The sequence below is a fragment of the Dermacentor silvarum genome, chromosome 5, assembly GCF_013339745.2.
Source record: "Dermacentor silvarum isolate Dsil-2018 chromosome 5, BIME_Dsil_1.4, whole genome shotgun sequence".
Classification (NCBI taxonomy): Eukaryota; Metazoa; Arthropoda; class Arachnida; order Ixodida; family Ixodidae; genus Dermacentor; species Dermacentor silvarum.
In genome coordinates this window covers 51944060-51968243 of record NC_051158.1, presented here as the reverse complement: position 1 = coordinate 51968243, position 24184 = coordinate 51944060, and the positions used below count along the sequence as shown (strand labels likewise).

The window sequence follows — 24184 nt, the reverse complement described above, 5'->3', positions numbered from 1 at the left end:
ATCCATCATCTAGTCTGTTGTCAATCATTCAGTCACTCATAAAGTCATTCAATTAATCAGTAATTTTTCTTGTTCCCTGTCAGGGTCCACATGATGCAGTCACCAGACATTCCCTCTCTAAACATGGCTGGAAACGAAGGTACGTGAATAAGTCCGGCCGTGGTGGTGTCTTGCAGTGTTGGGTGCAGAAAGTGCTTTTGAAAGACGAGACAGCAGTATGTCATCTCCTCTTGCCCGTTCAAAAGTGCTGTTTTTCTTGGCTAAGTATGTACCAGCCGGCCCAAATTAGCGCAGTTTTGATGTACAGTCTTTGTCAAAAGTATATGGGCTGCATTGCTTGCGGCCACTCACTACAGGCTGTTTAAAGGACTCTCTGCAGAATGGCAAAATTTTGAACATATTGAGGAATGAAGAAAAAAAAAACGTATTCACTATTTAGAGGTCCAGAGCATCAGGAGCGCCACGGAAACCGCAGCACACAGCCAAATGACATGTATGGTGAAGGCCAGAGTAGTCTGTGTTACTTTTGACAAACGCTGTACTGCATCTATTGTTCTTGTGCGACTTGCTGTTGTGGGTGGCTTCCAATAGCACTACAATGCCAAAACCCCCATGGACTGAGTATTTGATGGGTGTGCAACAGTCCTTGACCACTGTCTCTCCCACAGCCTAGGGGCGTTATACTTGCGAACTTCAGTGCTCAAAGAAAGCCATCTCTAGAGACGAAAGGAAGACTACATGGAGAGAGTGGTCCTTGACAGAGAAATATTTATTAATACTGCGGAAATGAGTACAATGCTAAAGCACATCTAGCATAGAAATCACAAGATCATAATCTTATCCCCTTCAAGTGCCATGTGCACAATTTGGGCACGCTAACATAAGTGCATCAAAAGCAACAGCACCAATGAAAATAATGATATTCAAAATCAGTCGCATATATCTTGAAACACTTCTGATTGGACCACTGCTGTATGATTGAGTAATGCTACGTTTAAAATGTTTTAGTATGAATTAGAAGGTAAATGGCTGTGTGTTTGCTCCCGGTGTCGGTATGTCGTCATGCAGCGGGTTTGCTTCTTTCATTGTTTTTCACGATGCTATTCAAGCGTGGCATAGTTTTTGAGTGGCTGGTTGGGTTATTTCCAAGTATGCTGATTGTTAAATACCGATGTTAAAGTCAAGGACAAATGTATGTCGACCTCTATGTATTGAACCCTCTAAGAAATGAAACATAATAATTTGAATACAGGGCAAGCCATATCACTTTAGAAAAAGCTTTGAACATGACACTTTTATTTATCGTAAGCTCGGCTACTAAATCTCGCTAGACGACGGCACGTGCTGCGTCTTCGTCAGAACTGCCAGAGAAGTCGTTCTTGGCACCCCGAATGACATTGTCCTCAGGGCTGTCGGGTGCATTTGATATGCAGCATTTATTGAAGCCATTCTGGATAATCCTCAATAACAGATCTGCTGGGCGAGATGGAGAAACTTCGTTAGCTCGGTACTTTTGCAAGCTTTGTTTATGAATACGAGGTGTCTTCAGAAAGAAACCAAACTTTTGAAATAGCAGCACCAACTGGCAGAGGGAGTGCGCTGCGGCTACTGAGCGCACATGACTGGCAGGTTTAGACAACAAACTGCCATTTGCCGCGCTTTGTTTTGACCGTTAGTTGGTGAGCTGCAGCTGCTGAAGTGAGCACGTGCACAGTTCGTTGGATTAGTGCCAAAGGGGCAATGAAAGAGGTTGAAGAACAACGTGTGTGTGAAAGTTTGCCTACAATCTTGGCAAAACTTTCATAGAGACATTTCCATTGCTTAGCCAAGCATACGGGGAGGACTGTATGCGTCGCACACAGTGCTATGAGTGGTTTAATCATTTTCAACACGGCAGAATGTCGGTCGGTGATGATTCGAAGCCCGGACAACCTTCCACATCAACAGAAGATGACCATGCCGAGACAATTCGTGCTGTGGTTCCTGGAAATCGTCGTTTAACTGTTCCAGAAGTTGCTGAGGAAGTGGGCATCAGCGTATGATCATGCCATCAAATTTTGAGTGACAAACTTGAAATGCGTCTTCTCAGTGCAAAATTCGTGCCACAGTTGTTGCTGGCGATGAGAAACACTTGTGTTGAAAAGCCAGGAACTGCTTGCCAATGACAGTGAAAACTTGATAGGCAATGAGGATTGGGTTTATGGCTATGAAATTGAAACGAAAGTGCAGTCATCGCAGTGGCTGGGCAAAGGGTCTCCTCGTCCAAAAAAACGCGCATGTCGGTAAAAGATCAAGGTGACGTTTGTGTTTTTTGACTGCGAAGGCATTGTCCATCAGGAATTTGTACCACGCGGTCAGATGGCAAACAAGGAAGTCTACCAGGGAATGCTAGCATGTTTGAGGGATGCTGTGTGCATAAGAGGTCTGAATTGTAGGAAAACCAGACTTGGACGTTGCATCATGACAATGCGCCGGCTCATGCGTCGTTCCTTGTATGCAGCTACCTAGCAGAACATCACACTCCCGTTCTGCCCCATCGGCCGTATTTTCCGGACCTAGCCCCAGCAGACTCTCTCCTGTTTCCCAAACTTAAATCCACGTTGAAAGGGCGTCATTTCCAAACCATAGATTAGATTCAGGAGAATGCGACAAGAGACCTGCGTGCCATCCAAGAAAGTGCGTTCCAGGAGGCTTTCCAAAAATGGAAGGAACGATGGGAACAGTGTACTGCCGGTAGAGGGGAATACATTGAGGGGGACAATGCTTAAAATGCTGTACAATAAGCAATAAAGATGTTATAGCAGAAGTTCAGTTTCTTTTTCAACACACCTCGTGTAGGTGGAGATTTTTCGCTCACGAATATTGGTCGGTCTCTCACTTTATCCTGGATAACGTTTTCAAAAAAGATGTGTTGACCTATATTCGAATCAATACGGTATTGATGTCCTCCTATCTGACATTACTGTAGAAAGTTCTTGCATTGAGTTCATATTCTGTATGCTTGACATAATTCTCTGAAGAATTGAAAATTTCTAATCCATCTGCAGCTGCATGCTTTTCATGATCCTGTAGATTGGGAAACTAAGCTTTCAATTGACAGAATTAACTGGTACCTGAAGGGCTTACATACACGTCCAGTTAATTATTTTCGTGACTATTCAGGGTTGCTAATAATTGATGCTAGTTTGCTGGTACCGCTGCTAATAATCACATTAACTACTTCAACATTTACTATGTGCAGGAGGTTTCAGTTCAGTTTAGGACTCGGGAAACCTCTTGTATTTAACAACCTGTAGTGACAGCATGGGGTGATTTGATTCCGATTCCAAGAGATGATCTCACAATACATGCCATACCCGACTTGTAGCGCAATCATTCTTTATTCACAAGTCCCATAGTACATGTATCGCAAGAGCTTCTCTCATACTGAATAGTTGTGGATATTATTATCTGGATGCAAATTTGTACAGATATTATCTTGAGCTTTTAGTGTCACATGTGCTTTAGTGACATGTTTATTCGTGTGGCAATAATAAAAGTTTTCCTGCTGTAAATTAGCACTCCTTCTGCGTAGCCTTTCTTTCGACCGTTGTGTTTATTATTATTATCTTTTTGTTTTCTCTACGGTTTACAAGTGCGGTGCAGCATACTATTCTTGCATCGGGGCATCTAAGTTTTTGAACCCCTTTTGTCAGTGCGGTAGCTGACTAAATTTTCAGGCTCCAGGGCCCGTATTTACAACAGCCGAATTGAATTCTTGCTATATCGGGCAACAGGAAAAAAATCATTTGCTGTGGCAGCCAGGAAAAAAAGAGACCTGCGGAGCTTACTTTCACAGAATAGAAATTTATTTACGCTTAATTTTCATCACTGTCACTTTTGGCCAGTTCTTTATTCTTTGAGCCTCTTGTATTTCCTGCGGTCCACTGCATTTGATATTATGCGGTTCTTGAACTCCGCAACTATCACAAATGGGATGGTGGCCCAAGCCTGCTCGAACCGCTTCGCCAAGTCATCCTGTGATGCTGTCACGTCTCCGAAGTACTGGAAACATGTGATGCAACTCTGTTGTCGCTAGCCTAGCACGTAAAACAGCTTATCGTTTGAATTAAAGATCCGTCATTGAAATTTCATGGCAGAGTGCATTGATGTTTTTTGTTCACGCCTTGGAAAAAGATGGACTGGCACAAGTTCGGAATGGTTTTGCCTCGGATATGATCAAATGGTATAGACAGCTGATTGAAGAATTGATTTCAAGCTCAATTTCATTTGTGACTTCTTCGGTGTCGCGAACTGCAGATGGAAGCTTAATTCAGTGCCTTTGTCTTTTGTTTGTCACAGTGATACCTTCTCGGAGCCACGTTTTGCACATGACATTTCCTGCGGAATGGCGTGCCAATGACCTCTACCAGGTGTTCAACAGCTTTGGTGAGTCGGGGAATGGTTGGGTAGAGTAGGAACCGCAAAGCCAAGACATCCCCCACCCCCTTTTTTTTCTGGCAATTTTTGATGTCAATATTTCCGACAACAGAGACCATAAAGCCAGTGAGAATGCTAGACTACCAGGTCTCACACTTTTTTGTTTGACGTATAAAAAAATACAAAAAAGAAAAACGCAGAATGAACAGTAACAAAAACCTTTGCAGGTGGGTGCTAATTGCTAACTGCGGCACCAAACGCGTATCTTGCAACAGGGTGCAAGGGTAACTGGCGACGCAATCTCCCACGCGAAAGGAGCAAAGCGGGAAGGCAGCGTGGGAGGGTGGGGGGGGGGGGGGCTTCTACTTTGCCAACAAATGCGTTCTTGTACTTGGCGCCTGTGCCGGCTGTCGGTGTTGTCACGCACACCGTATCTTGAAAGCGGCCTCCACATGGCTCTGACCTTTGTATGCGCTGTGCTTACGCCACTCAGTTTCCGTTGAAACGATAGACCGCATGAACCTTCACTCGCTGCGGCGGCCACGCTTCCCCACGCCTGCGTGGGGAAAAGCACAAAACCAACAAAAGCGCCACCGCTTCAAACTTTTCGCGCCCAGTCGCAGCCTCCGCGCTGTCCGGCTCTGCTTCCGTGCCTCCGCACCAAAAGAGAAAGGGAGAAAGCACGGGGCTGCGCGCTGTTCTCTTTCGCAGCCGTCGGTTGGGAGGCATTTATTCGTATCAACCAGCGCGGGTTGAAAATCGATTCGTAATAACCGTTCTCTAGCACATTGCAAAGTAATGGGGCTCGGCCAGGACCACAGAAAAATTCGTATCATCCGGAAATTCGTATTAGCCGTGATCGTATCATTGAGATTCCACTGTAATTACTAGAGCTGTAAACAAAGCAAGTTAAATAACATGTTCTGGTTAGCCCTAACTTGTTCACGTGTGATTTGTCCTCATGGTACTCATCTGAAAGGGGAGCATTGCATTACCCATGATAACAAGAACGGAGCCACATGAGCATTCTAGCGTCACTCTGTCCTCATACATAACCAGTTCCCATTCGGTTATGTGCTAAACTTTATTGTTCACCTGTGCTAACCATTGTGTCCTTCCCAGCAAGTACAGTGGAATCTCGTTGATACAATCTTCACGGGAACCGGAAAATAAAGCGTATCATCCGAAAACCGTATCATCCAACGTATTATCCAACCAAATTGTATTATCGGGAAACAAAAAAATAAACATATTATACAGAATCGTATCAACGAGATTCCGCTGTTATGGGCGAGTTCTCTGTCTCTCCCAACTGACTGTGGCGATAAAATAATCTTGAATATGCTATGCGTGTTCACTTTAATTGAGTGTAACTTATTGAAATGTTTCGTGATTCTGAACACCTTGTGAAATTCGCATTTCAGACATTGGTAAGTAGCTGAATTAGAGCATGCTTTGACATACCCCAATTCTTAGCTGGAATAAAGATAGATATAAAATCTGAACCGGACCTGGGGTGTTGTCGCATTAGTAGCATGCACCGGACCTGTACCACCCGGACTGCTGCAAAGTGATATCCTTATCACCCTTCCCAACCCTTATCACACTTACAGGCATTACATGTTCAACATCACCAGGAAGTGGAAATATGATCGGTATTATCGAGCCATCACTTGAAAGGGGTCTTAAACCACCCCTCCAGCTTGGTGAAAAAACAGTTGCTTTGAACATCTCAGCCAAGTTTTGCAGTCGTGCGCGACGCGTGGAGCTCGCAAGTGGAGCGCAAAGTCTCTTTGCTCTCAAACTCTCTCTTTTCAACAGAAGCCTGCTCGTCACTCTTTTCTGGACGCTTTATTTCGTAATAAAGCAGATTCCCATCTGCAAGCGCTATTGGCCAATAGCTGACGTCAATAAAGAAGGGTGTTTGAATCAGTGTGCTTCTTCCTACTGTTACTGTGTACAGTGGAATCTCGATGATACGAATCTCACGGGGTCACGAAAACAATTCGTATTAGCTGAAATTCGTATCATCGAAACACAATTAAAACTAGCTAAATTAAAGAGTCGAGAGGTGAATTCACTCAGGCACACGTACGTAAAAAGCATTTACAGTATAGACCACTTATAACGTAACCGTTTAAAGTGCAGAACTGGCTACAATGTGGCCTTTTCCGACTCCCGTTTACCCTCCCATAGAACTCCATGTATACGCATACCGCTTACACTGCAGTCGCATGAGACGAAATTGCGGCTTTCGCGGGAAAATCTCGCCGACAAGGGCGGTAGCGAGCACGAGGTACGCCCACCGATGGGAGAGGAGATCAACGAGGGCGATGCGGAGGAGGAGCATGACACGTGGAGCACGAGTCGTCACTGCGCGCCGTATGTGCGAGTGAAAGCGCGCGAGAGATGCGCGCCTTCACGGACAGCGAACGCACAGTGGAGAGCAAACGGGACTTCCGTTGCGTGAAAGGCCGTGGGGGTATGGGAGGGGAGGGAGGAGGGGGGGGGCAACGCTGTGCTGCGGCGCCAAATGCATATCTTGCAACCAAGCGCAAGGGTAACTGACGACGCAATCTCCCCACGCGCAAGGAGCAAAGCGGGAAGGTAGCGCGCGAGGGAGGAAGTTGGGGGGGAGGGGGGGGCGGCTTCTACTTTGCCAACAAATGCGTTCTTGTACTTTGCGCCTGTGCCGGCTGTCGGTGTTGTCGCGCGCACCATATCTTGAAAGCGATCTCCACACGGCTCTGACCTTTGTATGCGCTGTGCTTACGCCACTCAGTTTTCGTTGAAGCAATAGACCGCACGAACCTTCGCTTGCTGCGGCAGCCACGCGTGGGGAAGCGCGTCCGCCGCAGCAAGCGAAGAGACAAGAAGAAAAGCACAAAAGCAACAAAAGCACCACCGCTTCAAACTCTTTGCGCCCAGTCGCGGCTACCGCGCTGTCCGGCGCCGCGTCCGCGCCTCCGCACCAAAAGACAAAGGGAAAACGCGCATGACTGCGCGCTGTTCTCTATCGCGGCGATAGGTGGGGCGCGTTTATTCGTATCAACCGACGCGGGTTGAAAATTGATTCGTAACAACCGTTCTCTAGCACGTTGCAAAGTAATGGGGCTCGGCCGGGACCTCAGAAAAATTCGTATCATCCGGAAAGTCGTATTAGCTGTGATCGTATCATCGAGATTCCACTGTATATTTATTGACGAAGTTTAATAAACAGGCTCAAGTAAGTGAAAATTTGCTTTCAAATTTCGATTATAATTACGTACTTCTGGAAGAAGCCGACTATCATCTGCTCACACTCGGCCGCCTGTGTAGGAGTTAAACTTTGGCCACCTGGCTTATCGGTGTCATAGCCGTCGGGTCTCGCTAATTTCGATTAGTTTTGAATGCTCAATTAGCCTCGAACCACGTGAAACTTAAGGTCAGACCATACGCACGCTTGCCAGCGCGGGGTCACTCCTGGCCGCTCTTGGTTAGACGCCTTGGAAAACTTTGCTTCATACTGAACTATTCATAGTGTTTCAAAATGCACAAGTTGGATGTGGCTGCTATCCATCAGTCAAGCTGCTGAAGGACAACACCAGTCCGCACCACGTAGCACGGTAAGACTGGAGCAAATCAGTGCGAGCACACACTCAAGCCGTGTCATGCACAAAGCAAACGCTGCGCATATGCACTACAGTTGCATGTAGCTGCGGTCTGCTATGTAGCATAGCTACCGCGGTTGCCGCGGGGTGCCACCACGAGTTTACTGGCTAAGCGCACTGCGCCTCGCTGAGGACAACTGCATTTGGCTTAGGTTTAGCACATCGTAGGCACCAATCTGAAGTTGTGGCATCTGCGTTAGCATCCAAAATGAAATCTGAACTGCGCGCCACAATGTCATTTAGAAGGCAGAAGGTTGTGGTCATGCCCCACTGCACCGCAGCCTTCACAGTGCAAGGCATTGAAGAAGGAACGGGAGCACAGCGGAGGCCGTGTTTGAGTGCTTACCTGTCTATTTAGCCATCTGTGGCAGGTATTAGAACACAGCCTTAGAGTTGGACAGCGGGTATATTTGCCACGGTATATGAGCTGGGCAGGCCACGTAATGCGTAGGATGGATAACCGGTGGACCATTAGAGTTACAGAATGAATACCAAGAGAAGGGAAGCGCAGTCGGGGACGGCAGAAAAGTAGGTGGGGTGATAAAGTTACGAAATTTGCAGGTGCAAGTTGGAATCAGCTAGTGCAAGACAGGGGTAATTGGAGATCGCAGGGAGAGGCCTTCGTCTTGCAGTGGACATAAATATAGGCTGATGATGATGATATTTGCCACTGAATGCTTAGGTTGTCGCCAGCTATAGAGTTAAATAACAGGTGCCAAGGCAAAGGAAGCGCAGTCGAGGATGACAGTACTAGGTGCTATGGTGAGATTAGAAAGTTCGCAGGCACCTCACACGGATATACCCTGCAGTACACAAAGAAGAGGCATGCAAGATATGCAAACAGGCAACAGCTACACTCAAACACATGCTATGGGAATGTAACACCCTACACAAAAACGAATTAAACTCCGAGACCCTGTCGCTGAGGTGGGCCGCCGCTCTGCGCAGCTCCGACCTCGGCGACCAACTCTGGACTGTCCAGCAGACCTGCGAGGCGGCGCTGAGACAAGATCTCGACGTCCCGCCGTGGGATACCTGAGCCCGGGTCGCCAAAACTGCAGGACAATTCAGTAAAGCTATTACCAACCAATGGGACGGATGGGGTCTGCTAGTGGAAGACAGAAATAATTGGAGGTCGCTGGAGGCCTTCGTCTTGCAGTAGGCATAACATAAGGTGACGATGACGAAGACGAAAAACATTGGAAGCATGTTCTTTCTTTGTGTCTTACGTTATTTTGGTTTGCTTGTTATATCTGTCATGTCGTCCTTTAAATTTTGACCTTACATGATTCTTACAGTTATAGATGAACCGGTGGGCACACAAAGTAACTTTTTCCTATTCAATGTCATGACTAACACAATTCCACCACTGCAGTGGTTTTCAGTATATGATACTATGTTACTTTGTAGTACTGATGTTATTCTGTCTTCCTTTCTTCTCTCTTGATTCTGCCCCCCCCCCCCCTTATATTTCTCAGGTCAAATAGCCATCCATTGGATCAGCTCAACGCAGGCATTTGTGGCCATGGCTAGCAGCCCTCTTGCAACTCAGGGTAAGCTTTTGCTTCATCACACATGCAATATCTTCATAACTGTCTACACATCATTAGGACAATTGTAATAACCCACCACTGGGAAAGAAGAACATGAAGCTTATAGCAAATTTAACCATCATTCATAATTCCACATTCGCATTCTTTCTTTAATCTGTTAATTTCCTCTGCGCTTTCCTTGGCTTCATTGTGTGGTTTCGTGTGGTTGTAACTAAAAAAAAATTTGAGCCTGTCGAATTCACTTTCTTCTTTCTCAATGCATAGCGAGGGTTTCTGCTTTGAGCCTTGATGCCGTGAGGTAGAATTCCAGGGTCTGTTTGCCAATTGCCTGCTCCCATGTTTAAGTACAGTCGCCGACTGATAATTCGGGCACCTCCGCAGCACCGCCACTAGCCCCATAAACTTAATGTATAAGGACGACTGAAATTTTGGACATCTTGCAGCACCTATCTGTAGGCGCTGTATCAACAGCATGACAATGGTCAAGATAGTCTTGTCTATTTGTAGTAACAGCATGGCAATGGTCGAGATACAGGCCGCAATTTTGTAGAGACATCTTCCGCTTGATTCTGTGCCACTCTTGTCCACTGTTCATGGCTGGCTGATCACGTTGATAACGCGTGTGAAACGTCGTTCTCACTACTGACAAAGTGCAAAAAAGAATAGCATAAAAGGCATTGCTAAGAAATGACGGCTGCGGACTGTCTAGGCCAAAGGCAAGCCTATGTGCACGCAGCATCGCGTTGAGAAACTATGGCCGTATTTTCGGACTATCACTTTCAAGATACTTTTAATTTTCTCAACATTTTGCGTGGCTACTACTGGACACGTCGACGGATGGCAGTGTTTCTGCACTGGGATAAGATAGCGTGCTTGGCCCTGTGCCAAGAGTGCTGTCGCACATAGGCACCGATGCGTCATGGTATCCCTGAGTGGTATCCCCAAAAGTGACAGTCTGCGAATACGGCACACCTTTTTCGACCACTTGTGAAATGGCTTAATTTTGTGGTTAACCTGGTATTTCAGACTCCCAATTATTTGGACATTCAGGCGATCTCTGTCAAGTCCGAATTATCAGTCAGTGACTGGTACTACTTGCAGCCTGTGCTTAAAAGGATGTTCTATCTTCCACCATTGCTCTGAGTGGTGGTGCTGGCTAACACTCCCAGGGCTAGATCTTGCACATGCACACAGATAACTAAGAAACTGAACGGGAGGGTGGCCACCGCAGTATCTCAATTGGTAGACCATTGCACACTTAATGCGGAAGCTGTAGGGTCAACTCCCACTTGTGGCAAGTTCTCTTTTCACCCAGTTTCATTTCCTTTACCTTATTAGTATTTTCTATATTTCAATTAAATATAACGCTTAATTTCACCCTGTATGCTTTTCGCTAGCTTTGTTGTTTGTCAGCTTCGTGCGATAGTAACTAAAAGTAGAGCGCCTCGATTTCCCGGATTTTCCCTCATTCATAAGTCTATGCATGATGGCAGAGGGTAGTAGCAGATCCACTATTGAGCCAAATTCAAAAGTTATGGGACCAAAGAAGGGCACAAGCTATGACGCATGGATTTTGGGGTCTACATATCGAAGTTGCTTAGGCCATGGAGTAACGTGTCATTGCAACAATCGGCTCCAAGAGCCTTAATAAAACCTTCTCTAAAGAGATACTAAAGAGAAAAATAATGAGCTTTATTAGTGAATTACCCTTTTACAGTACCAAAAAAAGCTACTCTTAGCAGCGTGAAAAGACGCCTGGTGATCCAGAAAAGGCACAAAAAGAAAGATGTGTAGTGATGCAGCCTTCAAGTTCCCTGCATCAGCTTGCCATGACGCCATGGATATTCACGGTGCCTGCTCAGGCCTTCTTAAATTTTAATTTCGATAGCAATTATATGGACACTCCAAGCAGATTTCTGCCATCGGCGTCGCCGTCGCCTTGAGGTTCCGTATGACGTCAAACGCCGATGAAATCATCGCCGCGCACCGTATGCTGTATGAGCGAGTGAAAGCGCACGAGGGACGTGTGCTTTCACGGCGAACGAACGCACGGTGGAAAGCAAACGCACGTTCTGCGCTGTGCTCCCTGAAGGGCTGCAGAATTGAGTGTCTCTTTCCTCCTTTACAATCACCATATATATAGAGCAAACACGACTTCTTCCGTCGTGCGAAAGGCCGTGGGGGGATGGGAGGGAGGGGAGGCGACATTTAGCTGCGGCACCAAATGCGTATTTATATAAAAACGTTGCGAGGCGAGAAGGTGGTAAAGACTTCCGACGCTGCTCGACGAGTGTCCCATTCTGATCTTGTCGAAAACCTCCGAGCCGCCCCCAGAGGCACCGGCAACAGTCACCAAGCCGCACGCGTTCGGTGCGAACGCGGGCAAAATGCCGACGGCATCGACAACAGTTCTGCGCGTTGCTGGTGCTGCTGCATGTCCAAGTTTATACAGCTGATAAAACTACTATCCTTACTCTGTATAGCTCTCTACTAATTTGCTATCGCAATTAATGCTTCGCCTTTCGGGTGAAACTGCGACATTTATTTATTGGTAAAGACATACTATATTGTATAAAGCAGCCAAATACCTAACTTGGCAATGTTTCAGCACATTTACTGTGCTGCAACTGTCTAAACAAAAAAAAAAGACGACTTTGAAATCTGTGATGTATTGCATACCAAAATCAAGAAGGGGGCCAACAGATGGAAGGGCACACTGCGGTATAAAAGTTACCAACAGGGATAAGGCTCCTTAGTACTGATGTGCCAGCACTTTCAATGGGAAATTCGAAAAATTGAACTTTGACCTTCATTTTCTCTTTTAATGTTCAACCTATTGCTGCAAAAGAGACACAAATAGAGTCCTGAGTCTAACCTGATTTAGTGTATCTCGTTTGTGTCTCTTTAATGAGGCCCGCCCCCCCCCTTTTTCTTTTCCCTGACGACGATGCCCTTTGAAATGCCGACACTCTGAAACTGCAGCTCTGAAGAAACTCGGCTCGAGCAAGACCTCGACCCACGAGCCCTACCGCCTAGAGAGCTACACCACTTACATGACAAGGTTGTCGCGTCAAGCTGCAGCAGCAACGACGACGACAGCAGCAGTGCACAGAGTGACCTCGACGCGTGACTCTGAGGCAACAACGGAAGACTCGAGCGCGGCACGCAAGCGGAAAAGGTTCGTTTCCTGTCTTCCTTTTGTACAGCGGTAGCTCTTAGTATTCTTTAAGCTCTGAACGTATCCATATGTCTATCCATCCGTAAGCTGCTCTATAAAACTGCCTACCTTGCATGTTCTCAGGTAGTTGCTTTGCACTCTTGCATGAAGGGTGCCCGAGTTCTCCAACACTCGGTAACAGTTGCATGCCTGCGAACTCTTTCGAATTTTATGTAAAGTTTACAAATTTGGGGTTGTTCTGGGGTTTTTACGAATGTTTCTGTTCTGCGTTCTAGGGTTTTATGAAAAAGTATGTTTGCAAAAAAGGTTCACTTGTTTGTCTCTGAAGATATTCTTGGAAGTGAAAGAACAGCAGAGGGTATAGTTGCTTCGGGCAGGTTTATTCGGACAAGTTTCTTTAGCAGGCAAAATTGGCAACATCAAAGTCACTGCCAAAGTCACTTTTATCTCAAAAACAATGCGGTGGTTGTCAGTTTATGCTGTTCCACATTTGTTGCGGTTTGTTTGCTGCACCTAAAAGTTAATAAAATGTGTTTGTATCCCACAACAGCTATGCTCTCAAGGAAAACTAAGAAAAAATTTATATCCTCCATCCCTCTCCTCCCCTGGGGTCGTGTCTGCAGGATTTTTATGAATTTTAAGGTTTTTATTAATTTTAACGTAGGTAGGCAGTTGCAAAGCAAGAACAGTGTTGATAAAAAGATTCTAATGCATCCGTATTTTTGTTAATCCAACATTGTTGCAGATGAACCTGATTATAACGAAGTCACATACAGCACTAAAATGTCTTTCTGATATCTAGTTGTAAATGTACAGTGCTCATGGAATGAAATGCATCAATTTAGGGCTAGCTAATGTGCGTAGTTTCATTTCCACTGTGTGCAATTTGTGTGACATCAGCGTAATTTTGGCTTGTTCACTTGGATCGGAGTCTGCAACATCTTTAGTGACCATATTTGCACTGACATGACCTGAACTCTCAGGTAATTGCACATATGGAGTGTTCCACTTAAACCCACAGTGTCCAACATATTATTTTTGATAAGCTGAATTTTATGCCTAAAAACTCTGATTTAAGTGCTGGAAACCGATTGTAGAGCCCATACTAGCATTTTTGATATGCTGGAGGGAGTTTTCAGTGGTAGATAGTTCAGCAAACCAATTACTAAGTAATTACTGTACTATTTAATTTTTACTGAAATATAATTTCGTTTTTCTTCAAACCAATGTACTCTGCATGGTCAGAAGTAAGTGTGAACAAGTTGTTTTAAATTTCTTTGATGTGATATGGCGTTCAGACTTTGTGAGGTTAACGTGGATTCCATGAGCACTTTCAATATCGGGTGAAGAAAACAAAGTTTGTGATTGGGTCCACACGAAAGAAATACAAGTACATGTGATGCCTCCAAAGGGCCAGCAAAGGGTCTCCTGTCAATTTTGATAGCTCGTTGTTGCTGTGCTTAGATGTGGCATGTGAACAACATCAAATTAAAAACGTGCTTTGCACTATTAATAACATGCAACCGCGTGATCACGCCTGATTGGCCCATTGGCTTGCCAGCGGCTGGTCAGCCAAGCCAGGCTTTTGCTCAAAATGCACACGCACGTCCAGGGTGTGCTGTTTCTCAAGTTGCTGCTGTTGATTACTTCATATTTTTGCTATCATAATACGAACTTTGAACTGCCATGTGAACATATATTCGCTTCGCTGTATCCAACATTATCTTGGATCTTGCATGTTTGCTTTCATTACAGCTGCAGTATACCAGCTGAAATAGAACAAGGAACATTTTAGATTCACTTCATTATATATGTATATGTTGTGGAGGCATGCCATAGTCCTCCAGTATGGTGTGCCTCTTGGTCGTGTCATGGGTCTAGCATGTAAGAACCCCAGAATACAATTTGAATTTTAATCTGCCTAACTGTCAGGTTTTGTACACCTTCTTGAAATCCTTGAGGACCCTTGAATTTGCAAAAAAAGATTCAAGGGCTCTTAAAACCTTTTAAAAATGAATGTGCTCCTTGTATTCCTTGAAAACTGAGATTTGGGGCAACTCTGGAACATTCAAAGTAACAAACTCTGCATAAGGGCTATGCCATAGACACTCTTTATAAGGAAACAATCCCTAGGCATTTTTGTTAGTGTCGCTAAATGATTGCAATGTAACGTGCCCACAGCCATTAACGACAGGCCCGTTTAATCCCCATTGCGATCATGGAGCTAGACAAAGCCGAAGTGAACAATCTTGCCACTATTTTATCGTTTTGCTCATTGGTTCACACCCCAGCCATGATGGCTCGATTTTCAAGCCCCAGACTCTAGAAATGCCCGGAGGAAAGTAAGTTTCAGTCGACTTTAACATAGCGGGTATCTTTGGCCGAAACCGGACGCTATGCCATACGTGTCAACCTGTGGACATCAAAATTCGTAAAAATTTCACGGACAGACAGGGAGGGGGAGATAAAAGCAAGCATTTTATTCATGTTTACTCTGAGCAAACACCTTTTACGGGATACATGCGCACTTTATTAACAGTGATTTACCTTTAGGCTGAGAAGCAGCAGGCAATGTTTGTTGTTGGCAATTTCACCTGATTCAGAAACTTCTCTGAATAACCTTGCTTGAAGCAAGAACCCCTCTAATATAAGGTAGCGTTGACTATTGCTACCACAAGAGGGTGACAAAAATACTACCACAATTTTTTTCTTGTATGCATTTTTTTGTCTTCTGGTGCCAACACCATCCTTCAACATCTTGAAAACTTTTTTGCCAACTGAACCCATTTTTCGTAAAAATTGACGCAACATTCGTAAAATCGTAAAACGAGCTCAAGTTCATAAACATAACACCACGAAAAATTGGGGAGAGTTGCATAGGTATGGCTGTACTAACCATCATGCCAGAAGGCGATTGACATTATTGCAATGGGAAAGTCGACTTTGAAAAAACCCTACTTGAATTTTGGCTTTCGGAATCCTTGACATCCTTGAATGTTGAATTGAACGTTCTGTACGAAACATGCTCCCAAGTAACCAAACTGGAGCTGGTTTGTAGAAACAAGTATTATACTATTAAATTATTGAGGGTGCTCTGACACTTGTCAATGTTATTTTTTCTAGGGCTTGAGAGCTTGGATCTTCATTTAACAAAAACAAAATTGCAAATCAGAAATGTCATGCCCTTGACCTTTAATGGTGGCGCCGAGCTTCCGGTTGGGTGGCCTTTCGCAATTGTTTATTTTCAAAGCTGTGGCATTGCTTGTGCATCTGTTGAGCATGAATTGTACAATGGTTATTCTGCATAGATTCCCATTAATTAGTCAGAACTATTGTTGTAAACTATTGCGTGTACAGGACAGACAGATTCTATGTGAGACCTCACATTTGCAATGTGAGTCAATATATGATCCTCCAATGTGTCGTACAGCATCCACTTTGGTGTAATGTTAAAAGAAACAAAAAAAAAACAGAAACTAGGTCTGCTCTACCAACTGAGCTAATGAGGGCTTACAGACGGTAAAGTGACAAATTAATTGACAAACTGAAGTGCTGGAACATTAATTAAAGGCCAGCTGCAACAAAATTTCACTTTGCCTGAATTGGTAATAAATGATGAGTACATACTACTGAAGCAATCTTAGCAAAGCTGCTAGGCCGGTAATGGATTAATTTTCTTATTCGCACTTTCTAAATAGCGCCTAAGCAGATAAAGTGTGCAGCTGGTGGTTAACGGATATGACGGCAACTCCCAGCACGTCGGTTCCGAAATTTTTAGTGCAGTGCGGGCACCGCCCAATCTTGGAGGTCGTGCTGACGAGCCGTGTGTTCTAAATCACTTGTCACTTCTAGCAGTGGTAATGGCTTCTTCCAGTTTCAGTGTCAAAAAGTAAAGTTTTGCAAGTGGCTGCTCTGTATATCTACACTATCTGAAATTAGGTTTCTTGCGTGGCCCGAAATTTTGTTACCATTTGACCTTTAAATGATTCTGGCAAATTTCAGAGAGAAAGCTCAGCAGTTGATGAAAAATTTATCTTGGCTCCTTCATTTTGCAGATTGCTCCATGTAAAACAAGTATTGGTTGCTCTTAGCAATATTAAATTAGATTCACAGCTGTGAGAATCAAAGAGAATTTGTAGACCTTTCACAGTGAAGCGCCATCCCCAAGGGCACTGCCATATTTGGTCGTGTGACAGCGCCTGCCATTGAGCGCCTTCTGATTGACAATTGCTCGCTTGTTTAGTATGGCCACAGCGGCCACAGGCACAGGCTCAGACAGCCGTCATTTCCACCACCGCAGCGAGCATTGAGTGGGTAGACAACACAAAACTTTGGTTAAAGCTACATAGGCAGTGTGAATATACGTCCCATGTTCATTGCAATGGTAGTTTGTACAAGCTTACTGTCTGAAGGTGATTAAAGAAGCTGCCTGATGTTTGCTTTACTCTGTGCATATATTGTAGTCCTTACAGCAGTATATTTATAATTGATACGACCAGCGTGAAAACAGCCACGAAACACAAAAAGAGGCGATGAGGACAAGCACCGACTTCCAACTGACGTTTATTACAAAGAAACATGAATATATAACCTCGCGCACGTGATCACAACCACACATACCTGTGCAAGTAAACAAGACTGCCACACAAGTATGAGTGGTTGTGATCACGTGCGCGAAGTTATATACAGTCGCCGACCGATTTTCCGGACTTCGCGAGGACCGAAAAATAGTCCGAAAAATCGAACAGTCCAGAAAACTCATTCACCCTAAAAAATAAAATTTATTAGGCTTAGAGTGCCATAAAAAAAATGTCATAGTTTCGCCCTAAGGGCGAAGCAATGAATGCGATAGCAACACAGCAATGTCATACGAAGTAAGGTGAGCGGCTTTGATAGCAATATGAATTGTAGTAAACATGAGCTGATTAAGTAAGCAGGTGTGCTGCGGCGTAAGTAGACCGATATGAAGAGAGACTCGATGACCACGAGAAGGCGCGTGTGAAACGGTGGTGTTGATGAGAAGCGCTTCCCGTGGGCAGCGTGTGCGAAGGGACACACCTGTAGCGTTGCACTGCCGATCCGGGCAGCATTGCATGTGTAGCGTACGTTGGAAAATGTGGCCCGACTATTACTAACTGAATGAACAAGCGTGGTGTGAGCGCGCACAAACAAACATGAAAAGATCACACTGAATGACTGCAGACAACGACTGTCAAAACGCTGGCAGCAAGCCCATACGCTGCAGCGGGCGAAGGTACGTGCGGTCTATTGCTGCAACAGAAACTGAGCGGCGAATGCACAGTGCATAAAGGTCAGAGCCGTGTGGAGATAAGAGACGGTGCGGCGAGCGACGAGCGCGGTTGTTGGCAGAGTAGAAATGCCCCCCCCCCCCCCCCCCCCCCCGCTCCCTCCGGCGCTGGCTTCCCGCTTCCTTGCTTGTGCGTGGGAGAGATAAGAGACGGTGCGGTGGAGCGACAATAATTCCCTGCCTCATACTACGCTTGGAGGCGATCAGATTTGCTTGGATTTGCGCAAGACTGACATTGTCTCCAAATACGGCCAACAAGAGTGCCACAGCAGTCACCGCGTTGGCGATCTCTGTTAGCGGAGATCGCCATGGAGATTGAAGAAACGAGCCCTGTTACTTCGCACCACTTGACTCTCTCGAAGGCACAGGAGGTGGCGCCGATCACACAAATACGAAGCCGCACAAACAAACAAAGATGCGGCGTCTCCGAGGCACACACACCACGTGCAAGATAGCAACTGATCTCGCAACATGATTATAACGATAGTGCTGACCGAAAAAAAGAAAGAAAAAGTGCCGTCCCCTGGAGCGTTCTTTCAGCTAAGGAAGAGCGGGCATGGCCTCGGAGACGGGAGAATGGCGTGCGCCTCCCAATCTTGGAGGCTTATAGAGCGGGCCACTGGAAGCCAAGCCAGCAGAAAATCCAACATGGCAGCCTAAGGTCAGGTAGCGTCGCTCAGAACGAGCGATTTAGTCCGGAAAATCGAACTTTGGGGCCTCAATTCGTCCAAAAAATCTGTCGCAAAAGTGCATAAGCTCTATGGGAATCCTGACGATGCATTTGTGACGTACGCAATATCCAGTAAGTCCGAATTTTTGTATTCCGAAAAATCATTCGGCGACTGTATTCATGTTTCTTTGTAACGAACGCCAGTTGGAAGACAGCGCTTGCCCTCGTCGCCTCTTTTTGTTTTTCGTGTCTGTTTTTGTGCTGGTAGTATCAATATGGAATAACAACTAGCCCGGTCTCACACCTTACATCAGTATAATTGTAAGCCTGTTACGGCTATGCACCCATTGTCATAACTTTATGTGCAACAACTTCGTTCCGGAATAGGTGTGTGGGCTCGCACAGAAAATGCCTGTCTGTTTGCGACCTGCTCCAGCCATGGTGGTTGGTTCTGACCACGCGATTCTTATCGCCAGAACTTATCAGATAAACTTAGGAGTGGTTTTCTGATTACTGACAGCACAGATTAAAATGTATTTGTGTACGCTAGACAAAAAGTTTCGGAAGTGTCCTTAGCCATCGCCTAAGAGACGCAAAAGCAAAAGCCTTGTGAAGCCTACTGTAATTCATCCTTAATCTACTCTAATCCTCTTTAATCCACCCAAATCCTCTTTAATGCACCCTAATCCACCTTAATCCAATCACTAATCAATCATTAATTAACTTTGCTAATCATTAACCATCTCTTATACACGGCTGAACATGCTTTGGTTCGCTTCTGGCCTTTCTGTACCTCACAATGCGACCTTGAAACAGATCTCAGGCTTTCACTTTAAAATGTTCCAAGTGAGAGAGCATTCACTTGCCCGTTGTTTAATTCCCGGTGCAGAAAGAAAACACGTGGGGCCTGCCTGTGATTGCACATTTGACTTCACTGCCATGGAAAGTTAAGTTGCTCGAACATGTCAGTCGTGCTTACGCGGGGGGGGGGGGGGGGGGGACGTAGCGCCCACTTGCATGCTTTTCGAAGTTCAACATTATTGTGATATTTTGTGCCACCGGTCGTGGTAATGCTGTGTTGTTGCTACAGGCGATGTTAGCTTGGCAGGCATTGCCTGCATTTGTCTCTCCAGTGCAGGCGGTTCAGTTTGTTGTGCTCGCCTTGTGAAAAAATGTGCATGACGAAATGTCGCAAAACGGGTGCTCTTTCTGCAATTGAGGCGGATAAAGCTCGCAAACAGTCTCATCCCACACCGTCAAGTCTCTGAAGCAGTTCTTGTAGTTCATGACCGAGCATATCTTCCTTCTGGTTTTTCACATTTTAATGAAATAATACTCGGCGATCTCCGGCCTCTCGACAGAATGTTACTGGAGTGGCCGGAGGCGGCTGATGCCTGCTTGCTCCTAATTCAGAAGGTGCGCCTGTGCCAACCCCTGGTGTGCTTTGCACAGACTGCTTGCTGTGAAAGGTCTATAAGTAGTGCGTCTACAAGTAACCTGGTCCACTTTGCTAGATGCATGTATCTAATATCAGTTGATTCATTTCAGCAGAATACCAAGGAAAGTGTTTGTCTTTATTAATTCAAAATATTTTTTATATATTTTCTTTATCTTTGTTGTGTGAAAGTGCTGGATATTTACTTTGTGCTAGTGTACATATTCTGTTTATTCTGTTTAGTGTTTATTTTCCTCATGCTTGCTCCAGCCTCTTGCACCATGCTTTGTTTTCAGTCATATTTTTGCTGTTCTTTCTTTATCTTTGCTCTATGAATGTCGTGTCTTCCGACTGCCAAACTGTGTCCACAGAAGAGGCCTGCCAGGTCTAATATAACCATTAGCATCCTCTTCACTTTTCTGTATTGAGAATTTTTTGACGGAAAAGGCGAATAAATGAAATGAAATCGCTGTTGCATCCAGTGTTAACCTCCTTCCCGCTTCTGACGCATCTGTACAATTCATCCTTTCTCTGTTTACCTGCAGATCCGCCTCATTTAGTTCTTCAGCACCCAGCAGCCCCCCTCGAATGTCTAAAGACGAAAGCGGTGAGCACATCTTTGTTGCAATTTTGGACGTTTGAAAGCAGGAAAGAACAGAGAGTGACTTGAGAATTGCTTTTGAGGACGTTGATTGAATTGACTGTCAGGCACAGCAATAGTTTATAAGGCATATTTGCCGATGTTTGTATTTGCAAAGTTTGTCATTTCATTTGGTAGCTTTCGATACTAAGTGCTGTTAATTCTTAAAGGGATTGCCTCGAAACAATTATTGAATGGGCTGTATTGAACTGTCCAATCTGCTAGGCCATGCTCTCTTGAACAACTGAGCCAATTAACATTCCTATAGTATGTGGAATATGATGCCTACCATTTTGCTGTAAAAGAACACCTGCTCTTTCCTTCAACTTCCCAGAATCCCCTCCACATTCTTGTGTTTATTGTGACACGTCGATAAACGTAATGGCTGTCGGCTGAATTTCTGTAGACAGTACAACTAAGTGGTGCCTCTGGCAGGGCTACAAATAGAGAAATATGATGATGAATATGGCAGTGGTGCCATCGCGTGGCAGATAGCGAGACTGCTTTGCCAACCCCAGTATGGCCTCCGAGATTGGATGGCGTAGCAGACCCATCTCGGGGACCATGCCGATACCAAAGTTGCATATCATCAGGGTGGATGTAACGGCACTGGTATCAGTCCATGACTGCACATTGCCGGTGTGGAAGAAGGTGCAACGACAATTTATTTCCCCACATGGCCTGGAGACAGTTACCTAGAAACTCATGCTTGCCTAAGGACTTCTGATAAGTGAACATTGAATAAATTATATTTGCTAATGAGGTAATTGGATATTGCCTTTGGTTATGGGAGCAATACCCCACCTCTTTACGTAATACAGATGACGCAGAGGAATTGTGCCACCTGCGACAAGCGATTTTTTTTAGTCCACGCAGCCTAAAAGAAAGCACCATGTGTACCTTTCTGGCTGGTCAACACATTAGGAATGTTTTACTAGCTTACGAGAGAACTTCGGTCGTTTCATTAGTCACAGCTTTTACCGTGCCATCCTAGTAATCATAGAAGCTGTGCATCACCGAATTCAAGAATGTAGATGCAGGTAAATGCACATAAGCACTATAAACACAAACAGCACTTGTACGTGTTTACTAGAGTATGTGTTTAATTGTATGTGTTTACTGGAGTCTGCATGGAAATAAAGGTTTGTTCACATTATTTGGTAGATGTGATGCCGTTACCAACTAGATGTCAGGTCAATTGAGAAGCTTGTAATTGAGAAACAAAGAAAATTATGTTCTTATCTATATCACAATTAATAAGGACAGTTATGACAAGAAGCGATAGAACATCCCAGATGCAGGTAATAAATTGTAGTGCTCGTTTATGGAGCTAAGGACAATACTACAGCTCCACACATCATATTGAAGGAATCTAATTATGGTGAGAATGGCCAAATAATAAATTGTATTGTCTAAATAGAGACAGTGAAATTGTAGGCTGCCTAAGGCAAGACATGCTTAAGCATACTCAAATTCTGGTAACTGCTGTGCATATGTGGCCTTGTCCGTGTGTTTATTAAGGAACTGGATCATCTGCACAACAACCACGGTTCTGCACCAAAATCATTTAGACAAGTTTTTATTTCCATCGGTCTTCTTGAAGACTGCAACAACTGACAGTCGGTTGTTGTTTCTTACAGTATTCAAATGAAACGAATACTATTAGACAACTTCGAATAGTGAATTCTCGAACTGGAATACAAAACAAGTAGCGAAGACCTATTAAAAATTTCAAATATTCGCATGGCCCTAGTCTTTAGTGCTGCGTAAGACATCCTGTAAGATTCTCTGTACGTGTGGCTCAAGAAAAACCATCAATAGCTTCATCATAACTACTTCTCTTCTGTAATACCTAATGACTTTCACATTCACTCCTTCCCCCAGCCAAACTGAAGAAGGTAAGCTGGTGGCGTTGTCTGCTGTCTCGCTTATGTCTCGAAGACTAAAAACAAAAACCCCGTCGCCTGTTCCAGGTGGGCCAAAGCCGAAGCTGGTGAAAAAGACGACGACGGCCGTGCAGATTGCCGTCACCGAAAAATTCTTTGAAGAAAATGACGACTGGAGCTAGGACAACAGCAAGAGCTTCCGTCCTCCGCCCGTCACCTCACTCATCCGCATGCCCTCGTCAGCATTATAAAACACATTCTCTCAGACGTGCAGTGTCGCACTGATATTATTTCGCTGTTTATTAATTCTCTCAAGGCCATGAGGCTTTGCAAGAGAGGAGTGGGAAAGACATTACAAATTCAAAATGCGGAGACACAATATATATATATATATATATATATATATATATATATATATACCAGAAAAACTACAAACCAGAAAAAGCTACAAGTCTTTTTCTGGTTTCCTTTTCATTTGCTCCTTTCTGTTTCTTGTCTGTGACAGGAAATTGACCTTCTGTCAGAGACTATCATTGACTTTGTCTTTTTCTTCCTCATGGATTTTTCTGCCTTCCTTTCCATCTGCTGGCATTCTGCCATGCAACAAAAGTGCAGCAAATTTCACAGAGGTTTCCATAATGTGGCCTCGTGACAACTACGGTTTACTAGTCATCAGCTTTATTGGTGCAAATTCTGGTGACTATACTCATCAGCAATAGAAAATGGGTTAAGGACACAAAGAGACAAATAAATTGTATTAGTTAATCAAATTAGCCTTCTACAATGCCTAAGAAGCTGCTGTTATTGTGATGAAAGGCTCGATCAGCCGAAAAGATGCAAAAGCAAGAGACAGCTGTGGATGCTGCCTTGAAGTGTCCCCACCTCAGTTCGCTGTGATGTCATTGATCTTGAAATTTTTACTCAGGACTAGTTGCATAGTTGTTTATCAGTAAAGGTGGACTGTATGTGATTCTGAAGTAGCCAGAAACTGAACTGTAAAGGGTTCGAGAACATTTACCGTGACACAACGACCCAAATACGATAAAATCCTTTGACATCTGACCCTTCACTCTGGTCTACCGGCACTAGGATTTCGGTGCGGAGTGAAAGAATTAATGCTTTGCCTTCATTTTCTCTTTTATTAATCAACCACTTACCATGAAATTAACAAAAAAATTCGGTTTTGAAAGAATACTTTATATGAACCAAGTTTCCCTTTTAAGTGTCCCTTTAGAGACTAACTGTAACAAAATTTTAGGTTGTGGAAATATAAAAAGCAGCCTCTGTACAAATACAATACAACCTCGTCCATATATTATGATAAAGATACGCAAGATAAAACGTACTACCTAGAAAAGTATACTATCCAAAGTCAATAAAAAGTTTAGTGAGTCAACTGCAGTTGACATCTACGTAATTCGAAATGCTGCAGCACGAGACGCTCA

At 44.5% G+C, this 24184-nt stretch overlaps 1 protein-coding gene across 2 annotated transcripts in view; it reads left to right on the top strand.

The window, feature by feature from the left end:
- LOC119453389 (poly(A)-specific ribonuclease PARN-like) overlaps window positions 1-23006 on the top strand; it is a 59466-nt gene extending 36460 nt beyond the window's left edge. The window contains exons 14-20 of one of the 2 annotated variants that reach the window (XR_007467098.1): window positions 84-139; window positions 4342-4428; window positions 9548-9622; window positions 12605-12800; window positions 19668-19725; window positions 20759-20820; window positions 22827-22901. Coding sequence is in view for 1 of the 2 variants with exons in the window: in XM_037715429.2 (XP_037571357.1) it covers window positions 84-139; window positions 4342-4428; window positions 9548-9622; window positions 12605-12800; window positions 20759-20820; window positions 22827-22921 (571 nt within the window). In the remaining variant the exon portion in view is untranslated. Of the gene's footprint in view, window positions 1-83; window positions 140-4341; window positions 4429-9547; window positions 9623-12604; window positions 12801-19667; window positions 19726-20758; window positions 20821-22826 lie in introns of both variants that reach the window. The other variant, XM_037715429.2, reaches the window with a different exon arrangement.
- Window positions 23007-24184: the final 1178 nt, after the last annotated feature.